This window comes from Zalophus californianus, chromosome 1, assembly GCF_009762305.2.
Source record: "Zalophus californianus isolate mZalCal1 chromosome 1, mZalCal1.pri.v2, whole genome shotgun sequence".
Taxonomy (NCBI): domain Eukaryota; kingdom Metazoa; phylum Chordata; class Mammalia; order Carnivora; family Otariidae; genus Zalophus; species Zalophus californianus.
Window position 1 is genome coordinate 121,591,880 of NC_045595.1, and position 13,745 is coordinate 121,605,624.

At 38.4% G+C, this 13,745-nt stretch overlaps 1 protein-coding gene across 15 annotated transcripts in view; it reads right to left on the bottom strand.

Annotated features, from left to right (window-relative positions):
- The window catches only part of MECOM (MDS1 and EVI1 complex locus), a 531,718-nt gene that overhangs the window by 27,365 nt on the left and 490,608 nt on the right, over window positions 1–13,745 (bottom strand). For 8 of the 15 annotated variants that reach the window (XM_027584132.2, XM_027584126.2, XM_027584124.2 and 5 more), the window contains 4 exons: window positions 10,706–10,853; window positions 9,272–9,428; window positions 3,564–4,920; window positions 1,086–1,173 (listed from right to left, as the gene is read on the bottom strand). In XM_027584132.2, coding sequence (XP_027439933.2) covers window positions 1,086–1,173; window positions 3,564–4,920; window positions 9,272–9,428; window positions 10,706–10,853 — 1,750 coding nt within the window. The remainder of the gene's footprint in view (window positions 1–1,085; window positions 1,174–3,563; window positions 4,921–9,271; window positions 9,429–10,705; window positions 10,854–13,745) is intronic. The other 7 variants (XM_027584127.2, XM_027584125.2, XM_027584128.2 and 4 more) reach the window with 3 other exon arrangements.

The following is a 13,745-nucleotide window of genomic DNA, read 5'->3' on the forward strand; positions in this document are numbered from 1 at the left end:
AGATTTCCCCAGCTAACCAGAAGATGTACTTCCACTCTCATACTCTGTTGTTTAGGACGTTGTACAAGTACTGAAAAAGTTGCAGTTGAAGTACTTGAAAAATTGAAGAAGAGGTGGCAGAGGGGGAGGGTGGGTCATATCCCCAGATAATTTAATTACCTCGTAACATTCTTTAAGATGGCTTGAATAAAATTCTACCAATTTTATTGGAGGAGCATAATTTTTAGTTTGACTATGTTGAAAAGGAATAAATTAGTTCACTGATTTTAAGCATTTTCATAAAAATTTTGCTTACCATCTATAAAGACCAGAGTTTATATCTTTTAAAAAAATTAGAAATAAAAAACAAAATATCAGGTAAAAAAACACATTTAAGATGTTTATATATTTGGTCTTTCAATAGAATTCTCCGCATGTTGATTGCTATGTAAACCAGTTTTTTAAAAATAACCAAATATGTAAAACAGAGGGATGAACCAGTTAGATGGCACTGCTCTGCATTCTCCTTGCAATGAGAAACTATATATATTTTGATAAATGGACACAGCTCCATTCAGCAAATGACTCTGTGTATTGTGGTAAATTCTTGTGCAATTACAGAACTTCACTGGAATGCCCAGTGGTCTCTAGATAAATTCCTTCACCCTCTATGGTAACAACTTGTCAGGTAGATTCATTTCCTGTTTTTTTATCTAAGCACTAAAGGAACCTGAAGGACCTTCATGAGTTTGGGACGAGTCAGAGTATGATCTATCTCTTACTAGCAGTAATTTTTAAACACAAAAGACAACTTCAGTATTTATTCTAACTGAATTTTGCTCACTCCAAAATACACGTTGGCTCAATAAGCAGTTAACAGCAGACAATAATTTAACACCCCCAAAACACATTGTTTTTACACATATATTAATTTCTTTTTCTTTAAAGAGTTTGAGTTTTAGTTCTGCTAGAATTTCCTGTGTTCTTCTACACCAGCGTCATAGGAAATCCTAATGTTCTCAAGATTTCTTTCATTTCATTGCACCTGCTTTTCAGGATCAACAAGTTAGTTTACAAGCTTGAAGTCTCAAATTCAAAATACTTACTTGTGGGTGAAATAAGAATCCTGGAGAAGGTCTCAAGTATTTCTCTTTTAAAGCTTCAAGTGGGTCAGTTAGTTTTCTTTTCTCTACTCTGAAAGGTTAAAATTAGTTTTTGGAGATGAATCAGTCTCATATATCAATCACTATATAATTACTGACATTTCAAACAGCTAACAATAAAGCAAATGGTAGGTTTCTGGGAAGCACACTGATAAAAATATAAAGACATCTGTTCAGTTCTTGAAGAATACTCAGGGCACTTCTAGGCACTCAAAGAAAGAAGGTCCTATTTATAACGGCAAAATCCGATTGAATGACTAGTAATAACAGTAGTGAGGAAATATAAAAAATGAAGAGTCATGAAACCAGAGGGATTGGTCATACATTTGTACCTTTCCATTTCAAATGGAGACAAGAAGGCTGGATGATTCTGAAATCATGAGGAGAGAGTCCATTTTGAAAATTAAAGTCATTTTCTACCAAGAAAGTGTTCCCCTAAATATTCATTATGTTTCTCCCATCCTTGCCAATGACAGCAGGAGAGTTTCTAAGCATACTCTGCACGCTGCCACTTACTCTTTGAAGTATAGGTGTCTTCCTTTGGATGGCAAAAGGGGGTGGAGGGAAAAGGAAGGGGAATTTTTGAAGATAGAGACATGTAAAACTTATCTACATATCCCTTCTGCCTTAGAAATGTTTGTCATTCTATTTACCATTAAGTGTACAGGAAATGAGATCATGGATTCAATTAATTTCTTTCACCAACTGTTGGTAAGTTTCTTTTAAGAACTGTTGAGTAAGTACGCTTTTAAAATAGAACCAAAATTAATACAAACAGCTACCATTTCTTGAAATTTTGTATATGCTATGTTTTGCATTTACTATTTCACTTACTGAAATAGGTCCTCTTATACCCATTTTATGGATTTAAAAAAAAGTCTGAGACATGGGAAAGCTGAGATTTCAACTCAGGTCTTACACTAAGACTGGTGTTTAGGTCTTTCATGACTTCGGTAAAATGACGGGCCTAGGCCCTTAATTCAGAGTGAAATACCAGAGAGGAGGCCAAGTTTTAACTAAGCAAGAGGAAGGTTAGGAGGTGAAGGAGAAGAGTGTAATGGATGTGTGGAGGGACTGAAAGCCCATTGCCACATGGAGGGTCTAAGAAAGAAAGTCTGAGGAATACTCTTCACAAAGGGCTGAGATGTATCACTGGCTTGGAAACAACCTTCCTGGCAATGTGTGACATACAATCCACACACAAAATACGGAAGTGCTGTTTTCCCTTCTTTTCCCTTCTCTTATTGGGACTGCCACAGGAATCAAGACATAAATAACTGAAAAAAAAAAAAAAGTGCCCAAGCCTGATTACGATGGCTCAGAGATATTTTTGTATTGTCCTTTTTAATCCCCTTCCAGTGGAGTTAGCCCTCAACATAGTGGCAGTATTTCTTAGTTAATGTATCATAGATAATAGGAGGCAGAAAAGGATGGAGTTTTTAGTGAAAAGGGTTTGCAGCTCTAGTTCCTATTAAGTAATAGGAATCAATAAATATCGTTGAATGAAAGAGTAGCACAAAATTGTTCATAAAAGACAATCAGGCAAAAATACGACAATAGTCTCATCTTAAACAAGTCTAATAAACAATGATCCACACGTTCCATTATTTCTTGACAATGTTCAAGACTTGAGTGAGAAGGTAAATGTGAAAATGCTTGGTAATATTTAAAATCCATAATAAGCATAATTACTATTACTCATACTTTTAAAGAAAGCTGGTATTTAAAAACTAAGTCATTCTGAATTTCAAGTGAGTGTTACACAATGCTGTCTAAGAGGCTTTTTATTAAGCATATATGTTTCCCCCAAAGAATTTTTGGATGCAGCAAAGAAAACTGGATAATGAGCATTATGAACAGAGACGCATTTTTCAAAACCAACCATTCACATTATACACAAGACATTTTTGTGACTAATATTTCATTTACTTTGGGCTCCTGGGACGTTTATTTAGCAACAGAATATGAACAGTACGTACTAAGGATGCGTTGGTAGGTTAACAAAGAGAAAACTCATGCTGTTCTATGTCCCATCTCATTTCAAATATCCTGACCCATTTAAGTCCCCACACATACTTGCATTAATCCTTCAGGAGCCTCATTCTTCTGCCACTTGACAACTTGCTTTAAATATGGCTTTCCCATATTTTCCACTTAAAAATGTGTTTAAAAATAAATTTATTGTCAAGGGAAAGAACTCAGTGGGCCTCATCCCAAACCCCAAATTCAGAGACATCCAAAAATAAGTCCAAACCTAATGAGTTGACCGTCTGAGTAAAAAATGAATTCACTAGATCAAACAACTTTACTCTCTGCCTTATAATAATAACAAAAATAATTTGTTATAAGCCATAGCTTTAGAATGTAAAAACTGCCCTCCGTTCACATGTCCACGTCGAATGGTCTCTTATCCTCCCTTACCTGTAAATCGGGTCCATAAAGAAAGGAGTGGGTCTAGCGTGCTGCAAGGAACTGTCTGATGCGGGTCTCGGTTCAACGTTGCTTCCTTTCTTTTCCCCAAACACATGGTTTTTACGGGGCTCGGCCAGCTTTGTTCCACTGGCTCTACTCCTACTGCCCATACTTAGATCCAGGGGCTGGTCTTGGCTTGTGGCAGATGTTGCTGGAGGCTTGGAGGGTCCTGGAGTCAAGGGCTTCTCGTCCTTTCGCTTAGTGGTGAGATCAAAGGGAGACTCAGAGCTTCCCTTCTGCAGTTTCTTGACTTCACTTGGTGATTGGGGTTCCATTTTCAAAGGTAACGATCTCAAGTCTCTATCAGGAAATGGGTACATTGATTGAGAGAATGCTGGAAAAAACGGGAGGGGAAACATGGAAGGGTAAGGTAAAGCTCCAACTTTTTTGTCTTGCAGCCCCACCAGTCCTGTTGAACCAAAGTATTTTTCAGCAATAGAAGCAATAGCCTTTATAGAATCATTCACAGCTCCTGACACCGCAGTGTGCTCCTCTAAAGACGGTGGGAAAGTGGAATGATTGCTGTATTCTTTCCTATTATGTCCTGAAGCCAGATTCTGAAGAGGGCTTACTTTGTCTTTGAACATTTTACCATTTTCTTTAAATTTCTCTTTATCACTTTCAAGGTCACTTTCCAGATCAGAGCCCGAGGTTGTTTCCAGGTCACTGCCACTTGGTGTACTGACATCATCAAGGTCACTACTCTCTGACTGGTCACTCATTTTCTCAAGGGGCCTCTCTTCAGAGGACCCCTCGGGCTGGAGCTCCACTGGCTTATTGTCCCCTACAGGTGGGTGTTTAGATAGTGCCTTCAAAATATCCTGTGTAGCTGGCAGTATCTGAGGATGTGTCATGAGGGGACTTTGACTTTTGTTTGTCTGTTCAGTACTTGATAGTCCTTTAACAGGAGAACTAGCAGGTATCAAAGGAGGCCTGTGGTACAAGCCGGAAGGAAACAGACCAGGGAAGCTAAAAGAAAATCCAGGAGCTGTTGGAAAGGTAAGACCAGCGGGATGCCTATTGGCACCAAAATAGTCAGCAAGGCCCGGGTTGGCATGACTCATATTAACCATGGACGTTTTATCCATAGCGGGGGTTCCAGGAAGTGAAATGCCTTGGCCAAAAAATCCACCTGCCGCAAAATGGTTCTTGCCCTCACAAAACCTCCTGTGTTTATTTAAGGAAGACGTAGTGCTGAACATTTGTCCACAGTCTTTGCACTTGATTTGGGTTCTGCAATCAGCATGCATGCGCTTATGACGACAAAGGTTTGAAAACTGAGTATAGGATTTATGGCAGACCTCACCTGTGTGCAAACAACAAAAAAGAATCTCAGGCTTTATGGCAATTGCTGCTGAATTTAGCAAGTATCACAATTGGTTTACCCAAAATTTCAATTAGGAAGCTAGGAAAAGTTGTTGGAGGTACCAATCTGGGTGCTCCAAACACAGAAATCCCCATTTCACTAGATTCCAAAGCAAGGCATCCAACCTGACAAATGTCTTGAGGCAGCACAAATATTTCATATATAAATATATATAAAGATTTCTGTCATCCCCATTGCATATTTTGCATTGTATTTGTGTATTTAAGTATTTATAGAAAAGTCCAATTCCAGCATGCATTGATTTCCCACCCAACACCTACCTTAACAGAATCTTAAAAATTAAAGTCTTAAGCACAATACATAACAGGAACCCATTTAAACTTTTAGACCGCTCCAAGAATTCTAAGTCGGAGGCACCGACACAAAATAAAACAGCCTTTCCCTCAACTGGCAACTTTATCTTTATTCTCTCTCCCCTTGGGGAAAAAGCCTGTGACTGCTCTACCATTATTTAATTTGTGTTATATCATACGCTCTCATCATTCACACATCAAAGCCACACAACAATGCACATTGTGTATTCGGAGACATTTTTAACAATCATTTTCATGATTCGAGAAAGACTGACATAATTTACAATGGCTCTATTTTAAGCCTGCAAAGGAAACTAAATTGAATGTGGCCCATCCTGCATTGCTGGTTCCCATGAACTACGATCACGTCCTCTGACTTCCCCTCACACCAGCGGTTGTGCTAACCTTCCTGCATTTCTGAAACCCCCGTCCTTGGGAAATATGTCCACTCGTTGTCATATCTTCGCCGGTTATCTCAGGGCTTGACTTCTATGGGGTTTAGCCAACTACAGTAAGCAGGGGAGGGTGCTCTGAATGCTCTAATCCAGAAAGAACACAGCAGGGTGCGGCCAGGAAAGAACCCTCTTTGTGGAGCATTTGCCAAAAAATTAGAACATCTCTCTCCTCACATATTATGTGAGAATAGAACTAAGTGTATTTTGAGACCAAGCTTCGTAACCTTTAAGAACTCCTTTGCTAGGTACGAATCCCCCTCACTTCATAGTTCAGCATGATTATCGTGCCCATTTCCTAAGCATCACATTGTTTAATCTTACTTTAGTAGAGATGAATCCACTTTATGTGTGAGCTTACTGTAAACGATTCTGTGCACGTTTAATACATGCAGAAACATGATACACCTTGTCGGTAGTTACTGAAACAAATTTATATAAGAAATTAAATTGAAGACAAAATGCAACATTTATTGCTTTCATGTGATGATTGCCTTTAAGCGCAGAATGGTGGAGCTCCTAAATTAAAGCAATAATAATTGAAAGAAATAAAAAACTCGAAGGAGATTTTATAGATGTTCAGTCATGCAAAACTCACCCAAAAGTTGGATTATCCCACACACCACCACACAGGAAAGACCAAGTGATTCCATAATATTTCTTTTACTACTAATGATTAAAATGCACTGCGAAATATATCAGGGTGCTTAGTAATAGTAAAGGAGCTTTCAACTGTGGGATGATTCATAACATTATAGAGGCCGTAACATGCATTTTAATGGGAAGAGAAGATGTGAGTGATTTCTTTTCAAATCATCCTACTGGAATAGACTGACCAGAGGCTGCTTTAAAAGTATGTACTCTTTAACCATATACGATAAATATACATGCTATTTAAATTCTTTGATACACTAATTAAAACCATATGATGTAGAGGGTGGAAACACGAGGCTTTCGCTGGTTACACTAATTCAGCTATGAGCAGTAACAAGAAGTAGTAAATAAAATGTCGTTGGAATTATAAAAGTGCACTCATCGAGAAAGTAACACCTCTCCTCTGGGCATTAAAAGGCGTTGAGAAAATGTCTTGATGGGTCTTCAGCCACGGTATAAACTTTTGAAAGGTTTGCAATTTTTTGGCAAAGAAATATTGCTCTCTATACTTCTCTCTTGGAGCCGGATGGATTTAAGAAATCAAGACCTTCTCTATCTCAGAGTAACAGAAGGTGCATTTGACTTTCCTGGTTGCACCCTCTGTTACTCAGATGAGTGCGGGCTGTGTCAGGTCTTAAGAACATAGAATCTGGGATGTTTCCCTAGGCAGGAGCTTTGTTTTTCTCACTTGAAGGTCTGGCCTGGCCCACCACAAACCACCAGGCCTCCAGGTAAATGGCTCAATTGATGTTGAAGTCTATACTCTACTGTAATTTTCTTAGTTATAAGGAATTAGCCAGCAGTTAACATTGCATTTTTCTACTTATTAAACAAATTAAGAGGTATTTTGAATATGTTCAGCCTATTAGAGCATGTGGTTTCTATTTGGGAAGGCTGGAGGTTTCTGTAAAGGCAGTGAGTAATTACCTTAGCGCTGGTGACTTTGGGCTCAAGCTTGGCGGTACACTGTAATAAGAGACAGTTGCCATAAACACACCAGTGGGGGTAAATCATGGTGTGTGGCCTTCTGGTGAGAAACAGATATCAACTCTAGGTGAACCTCCTCCACTCCCAATCTCCACACCAACTCTCTTCTTTTGTTCTGAGATTACATGGCTATTATTCATAATTACCCCATGGTTCTCTGTCAGACTTTATATTTGAAGAATGCCATCTGCTATTTAAATTTACCAATAATTACTGAAAATGCATTCATGGCAAATAGTTGCACAAGCTGATTGGAAAGGGACACCCTATAGTGTTTTAAAATGAAACACTTGACTTCAACACAATTAAAATTCCAGATTCCAGAACCGTAGATGATAGGAATCTATATTTTCTGAATTTTGGTTTAAATAATACAGAAAGCATTAAATGGGTGATCATAATCCATTTGGTCTATTTTTTTCCCACCAAAACACAATAAATGTTTAAAGTCTGTTTCTGAGAAATCAGAAATAAATGAGTTATTTATGCCCGTAACACTTGCAAGTACATTTTTAAGGGCGTTACGACCTAGAGTCAGAAATGCCTTTATGAGACAAGAAGTCTAAAATTTCTATTGTATACTTTATTTCCCGTGACTTTCAACAGAGCTTCCCCAAGGGAGACTAGAGCACCCTTTTGTTTATCAGCTAGTCCTCTTCACTCCACCCAGGGAACAGAAGAACATATGAGCAAAACAAAGACTTTAGTGTAAGCTGGAAAGGGGGGGGGAAAAACCAACAACAACAAAAAAACTCCCTTGGTGCTTGGAAGCACAAAAGAGGGCTGTGTCGAGGTAATAAAAGGAGGAGGGTTAGTCCCTGGCATCTCCATGTTGGCACTAAAAAATATTTTTTGCCCATCAGGTCCTGTAGTAGTGTCTCATACACCTACTACAGACTATTGCGTATGTGTCAGAAAAAAAATGTGTTATAAGGGTTCCCGAGTCAGAGGTTTTTGCCAACTATGGAGTGTGCTTCAATCAGTTCTATGCACGTCTGGATCCAAAATCAGTCTTGACGTTTGTAGCACAATTCAGTGAGTCACCGTGTTTGTATGCCCCGCTGAGCAATGGATCAAAAGAAGTCCAGAGTCATTGCCCATAGGGACCGAAAACAACTGATTTTCCTCGTGAAACATCTCAGCATAATACAGGGAACAGGAGTGGGTGGACAGAAGAAGCAGCAAACGAGCACTGAGTTTTACTTTAGGTGGAGTGTGTTACTCAAATACAGAGACGTTCTAAGTAGGTGGTCAGATTGGCTGTCCCCTGAACACACACTGCCTGTAAATTTGCTTTAGTGCAGTGGGTTACAGAAGCATCGTGTCCGGCTTCAAAGTGAGAACGTTCTGCTTTTCAAGTAACTGAGAACTACCGGCCAGCAGCCAGTGATTGCTAACAACGTGTAGATTAAGGGGAATTTTATTCCCCCCTCTCTTTCCCCTCACACACACACACACACACACACACACACACAGAGTCATAAGCCCCCTTGCCAAGTGGGGTACTTCCAGCCCTTTCTGATCCAGAACGGGTTTTTATCACTTCATCTCGTTTAGTGGCATCTGCCATTTTCAGCGTGAGACAAATCTGGTTGTCTCTATTAAATCCTACAACCTGGGGAGGCTTCCCTTCCATTACTTAATGACTTCTTTCTCGGCTCGTTATTGATTTTATCTAAAAGAAAACACCCCAGGGATTAGAGACAAAATACCCTGGATCTGGGTGTCAAAGATTTTCTTGTAACAGAAAATAGCCCTACTGGACTGGACCATAAATAGCTAATGAGGAGATACTTCCATGGCCATGCGGCCACTCTCCTGATCACAGTGCCTTTTGGACGAGAGAAGGATGCAGGAAGGAGGGCTGGAGTGTTAAAAACTTACAGATAAAGGGCTTCACACTGCTGTGGATGTGCTTGTGTTGTTTGAGGCCCGACGAAGTGGCAAACGTTTTGCCACACTCCGGGCACGCGTGGGCCCGGGCACCAACATGCTGAGAGCGGATGTGCCGCTGAAGGTTGCTAGGGTCCGTGAAAACCTGCTAGGAAATGAGTACTGATTAATCAAGAAACTTAATCCAAGGACACAATAAAGAAGACCAGGAATGACTCAAGAAGGAATTTTATTTGTTTTGCTTTTGTTTATTTGTTTTCCCCAAAGACCAAAAGAAAGTCATATTTCCAAAGCATGAGCTCCTCTAGCATAGGGACTGTAAACTATTCAGCTCTGTATCCTTAGCACGAAATGTCCATCGGTATCAGTTGAACAAGATAATTAATGGCATGATTAGACCATATTCAAGATCATTTTGATCCCATTTAGAGTGATTAGAGTTGAATAATAAAACGCCAACAAAGACAGGATTAAAACCGGTGTGCTATTTCCATCCTCTAAACCAAGACACACTATGTGCAAAATTGGGGGGAGTTTTACTAAAGTATCTCAAATCTATCCAAGGAGTTCCCCCAGGAGTTAAAGCTAACACTGTGTTTCAGCAAGTTACCATGAAGCTAAAACTATTCCTTTAAACACTGTACTAAAAAAAAAAAAAAAAAAAAAAATGAAAAAGTCACCCACACTTCTGGGAGCAAAACATCTCTAAGGATAATTTCTAGTGCCACAATTTCCACTGGCATGAAGAAAGATATTCAAATGATATGAGAAGTTTTTGGAAATAGAAATCAACCTTAATAACATCAGGACATCTTTTAGTTCATTGAGAACCACGAAAATTAAATGATGTGAGCTACTGTTTTCATAATTCAGAGTCATGGTCAAGGTGGAGTGCTTTCCTTGCACCCTTATGGTGTTCAGCAGTGGCCACTAAGGCATTACGCTTTTAATTAGAACCAAGTGATGATTTATGGTGGGGACTTGGGTGGAAAAATCTGCAAATGTAGGAGTCTCCTATTCTTTCTGAATAGGCATCCAGAAACTTTATGTGACTTCCTCACAAACTGCTATTAAAATAAATCAGTAAATGTGCATTGGATAAAATTTTCATTCTCCAAAAGGCTATAAAACAACCCCACACTGGCAAGCCAGTAGCGGAACCAGGAATTTACCAAGGATGTCTAACACCTAGTTCTGGAACTCACCATTAAGCCTCACTTCCTCTCTTACAAAAATAAAAGGATACCCACTAAGTGTTTTTATACACTGTACTAATGCCTTTTAGCATACAACACTCAGTCTACTTTTCTCAAGATATTTATAGTTTCCCCTCTCAAGGCTTGTTTTTATATATCATAGCAAGTGATGGATTAAGAGAGAGCAGGATGACAGAGAGAGGCCAAGTAGTCTACAAATTCACTGTACCTTGGCACAGTTTTCACATTCATAGTGCTTTCCACTGTCATGTGACATCTGGTGGCGAATTAAATTGGACTTCCAGTTAAATGCCTTGGGACACTGATCGCACTTGTATTCCCTCTCTTCAGTATGTGACAACATGTGTTTCTCCAGGCTGTTAAGAGAACAATTGATTTAATAAGACATGGTGACAAAGAACACATTCATAAACAGAATGTCATTTTATTAGTAATCCGACTGGCAATTAAAGAAAAAAGAAGGAAAAGTGGTTGAGGTGAGGAAGACAAAGGAGAAGAAGCAGGCCTGCAACAGACAAAAGAAAATGTATTTCTCCTAGAACTGTGTCTCTAACTAACATGAGAGAAGTACCCCTGTTGTTAGGAAATAAATCCGATATGGCTATCAGGGATTAGCTGCCAATTCAAGGGCATGGTAAGTGACTTGTCATTTGTCCAGGTCTCGATTCACTACACCTTTCTAAGGGCAACACATACTGCTCATACCCACTTAATTCAAACACAAGCACTCAAACAGAAGATCCTCAAAAATGCTTAAGAACATGCAGGCAGGTATGCTATCTGAGGCCTATAACCTCTAGATTCAAAAAGGTACTTTTGTTTTCACCCATATCACCATATGGGAAAGTGAACTGTATGCTAACTATTCAACAAGCAATTTCCCAATATAACCCTGGGATGTACGGATGGATGGTCAAGCAGATGAACTGACGAATGGATATGGCTGTACACAGATATAGAAGTGTACATATATAAAGTGCCTATGAATTAGGGAGCCAAGAAAAGTGTATAATATTATAAGCGGATGCACTATTAAAGCCCCACAAAGGAAAAGCATAGTTAGAAGTTTCTCACAAGCATAATTTCTCTGGTTTAAAGCTTAGAATATTTTTGCTTCTCAAGTATTTCCCTCTCTTCTAAAACTTGTATATGAAATCTGCATGAATGCAATGAAAAGCAAATATTATAGATAATGGATTGCTGTGATACTCAGATGTTTGTAACATGTTTCTTAATTAAATACGCACATATAACACACTGGGATGCTACCCCCAAATAAAGTAACCAGAGCTCCTTGGAGAAACAGCCTGTTTCAAAGTTGAAGCCCAAGATACACAAGTTGGGCCCTGAACATCTTGTAATGGCAAAATGCAAGAAAATTATAGATCGGGTCAAAAGAATTAAGGTAGCAACCTGAAAAGACACCCACTGACCAGAGATGAGGAAATTTAAGCATCAACAAAAATAATAACCTCATCCTTTAACAAACAATATTCAAAATCACACAAGCAAAGCCTCACTGGTCACACTTGGAAGATGCTGGGAAGCCAAATCATTATTCTGAAAACTAGTAAATAAAGGGGGGAAACTCACTCACATGTCCTGCCTTTCCTACATGAACTGTACTTCAGGGTGAGCAAATAAACAATGAGGGGAAGTTTCTCTGCATAGAATTAGTATAGATAATAATGAAAGAATGATAGAAAACATTCATTTCATAGCACATAAACAATTAGTAAATCTAGGCAATCCATAAATAAATCTTGTGCCTCCTGAAGGAAATAAACCATAACATCAGTGAGGTATTCTTCCTAAAACAATGAACCTAAATCCGATCAAGGCTTGGGATATTTTACAGGAAGTAGAGAAGATGGAGAAAGATGTTAACACGAAGGGAACATGATCAGTAGAATCCAGACTGGAGGAAATGCTACAGGAAAAAGCAGTTTCTTCTATAAATAAATTTTAATGGGGGGGGGAGGGAGGGGGAGAGAGAGAAGAAAGAAAGAAAGAAAGAAAGAAAGAAAGAAAGAAAGAAAGAAAGAAAGAAAGAAAGAAAGAAAGAAAGAAAGAAAGAAAGAAAGAAAGAAAGAAAGAAAGAAAGAAGAAAGAAAGAAAGAAAGAAAGAAAGAAAGAAAGAAAGAAAGAAAGAAAGAAAGAAAGAAAGAAAGAGAAAAAAAGAAAGAAAGAAAAAGAAAAAGAGACTGACTTTGGAGGAACTTATAAATTAAAAGAGACATAAGAGATATGCCTACTAATTGCACTGGTGGACCTTAGTTTGATCTTAATTCAAACAAAAAATCCCCAAAATAATGAGATAACTGGGGGAATTTGAACACGAACTTTATATTTGGTAATCCTAAAGAATCATTATTTTTAAAGTGTGGTGTTGAAATGTGTGTTTTAAGGAGTCCTTTTTTTCTACGGATACATACTGAGCTATTTATGAATAAAATGACATAATGTCCAGGATTTGTTTCAATAATCCGAACGAGTATATAGCTGAGACAAGACTGGCCTTGTATGATAATTATTGAAACTGAGTCTATGGGGGTTTATTACACCATCCTCTCTAGTTTTGTATATTTTGAAACTTTCCATAGTAAAAAGATACTAAAAAAAAAAAAAAAAAAGACTACCAAGATGTAAGCACTCTTTCTTTCCCAAGTTTTATTTTTCTGTGAGATGAATATTCTAAATTCGAGTATCAAGTAAGATGCCTGTGTGCCTAGAAAAATCCAGTAGTGGTGTAGATTGTGTGCATGGCAGTATATGTAAAAAAGTGACCTTTCTCATATCTTGATAAATCAGAAATATCTTTCCCATATTTTTTCTCTTCCCCAGCTTTCTCCCTACAAACCTACTCATATTGGCACATGAACTTACTTTTCCTGCCCCCATGAGTCAGTCAACTTTGTAATGCTATTCTATTTGAGCACAAATGGTGATATCTCTGTGAACAAAAGGTACCAGGAGAGTACAGGTGTGTGGAGTCACCAGAACAGCCCTATCTTTATCTACAATATGTAATCCCCTATTTGTTACACAAGTTGAAATGTTATTAAGAGAGTTAAGAAAGAGATACCATCGACTGCAGTTAACATTGAACTGAGTCAGGGACATCTTCCAATCATTGCACAGATTAATATTCTCCCTGTCATCCTTAGCCATCCAAACCCAGGAAGGCATGCCATTTTATGACATATATTATATTCCAATGTGTATGTCAAATCGTAAACTCTGAAATC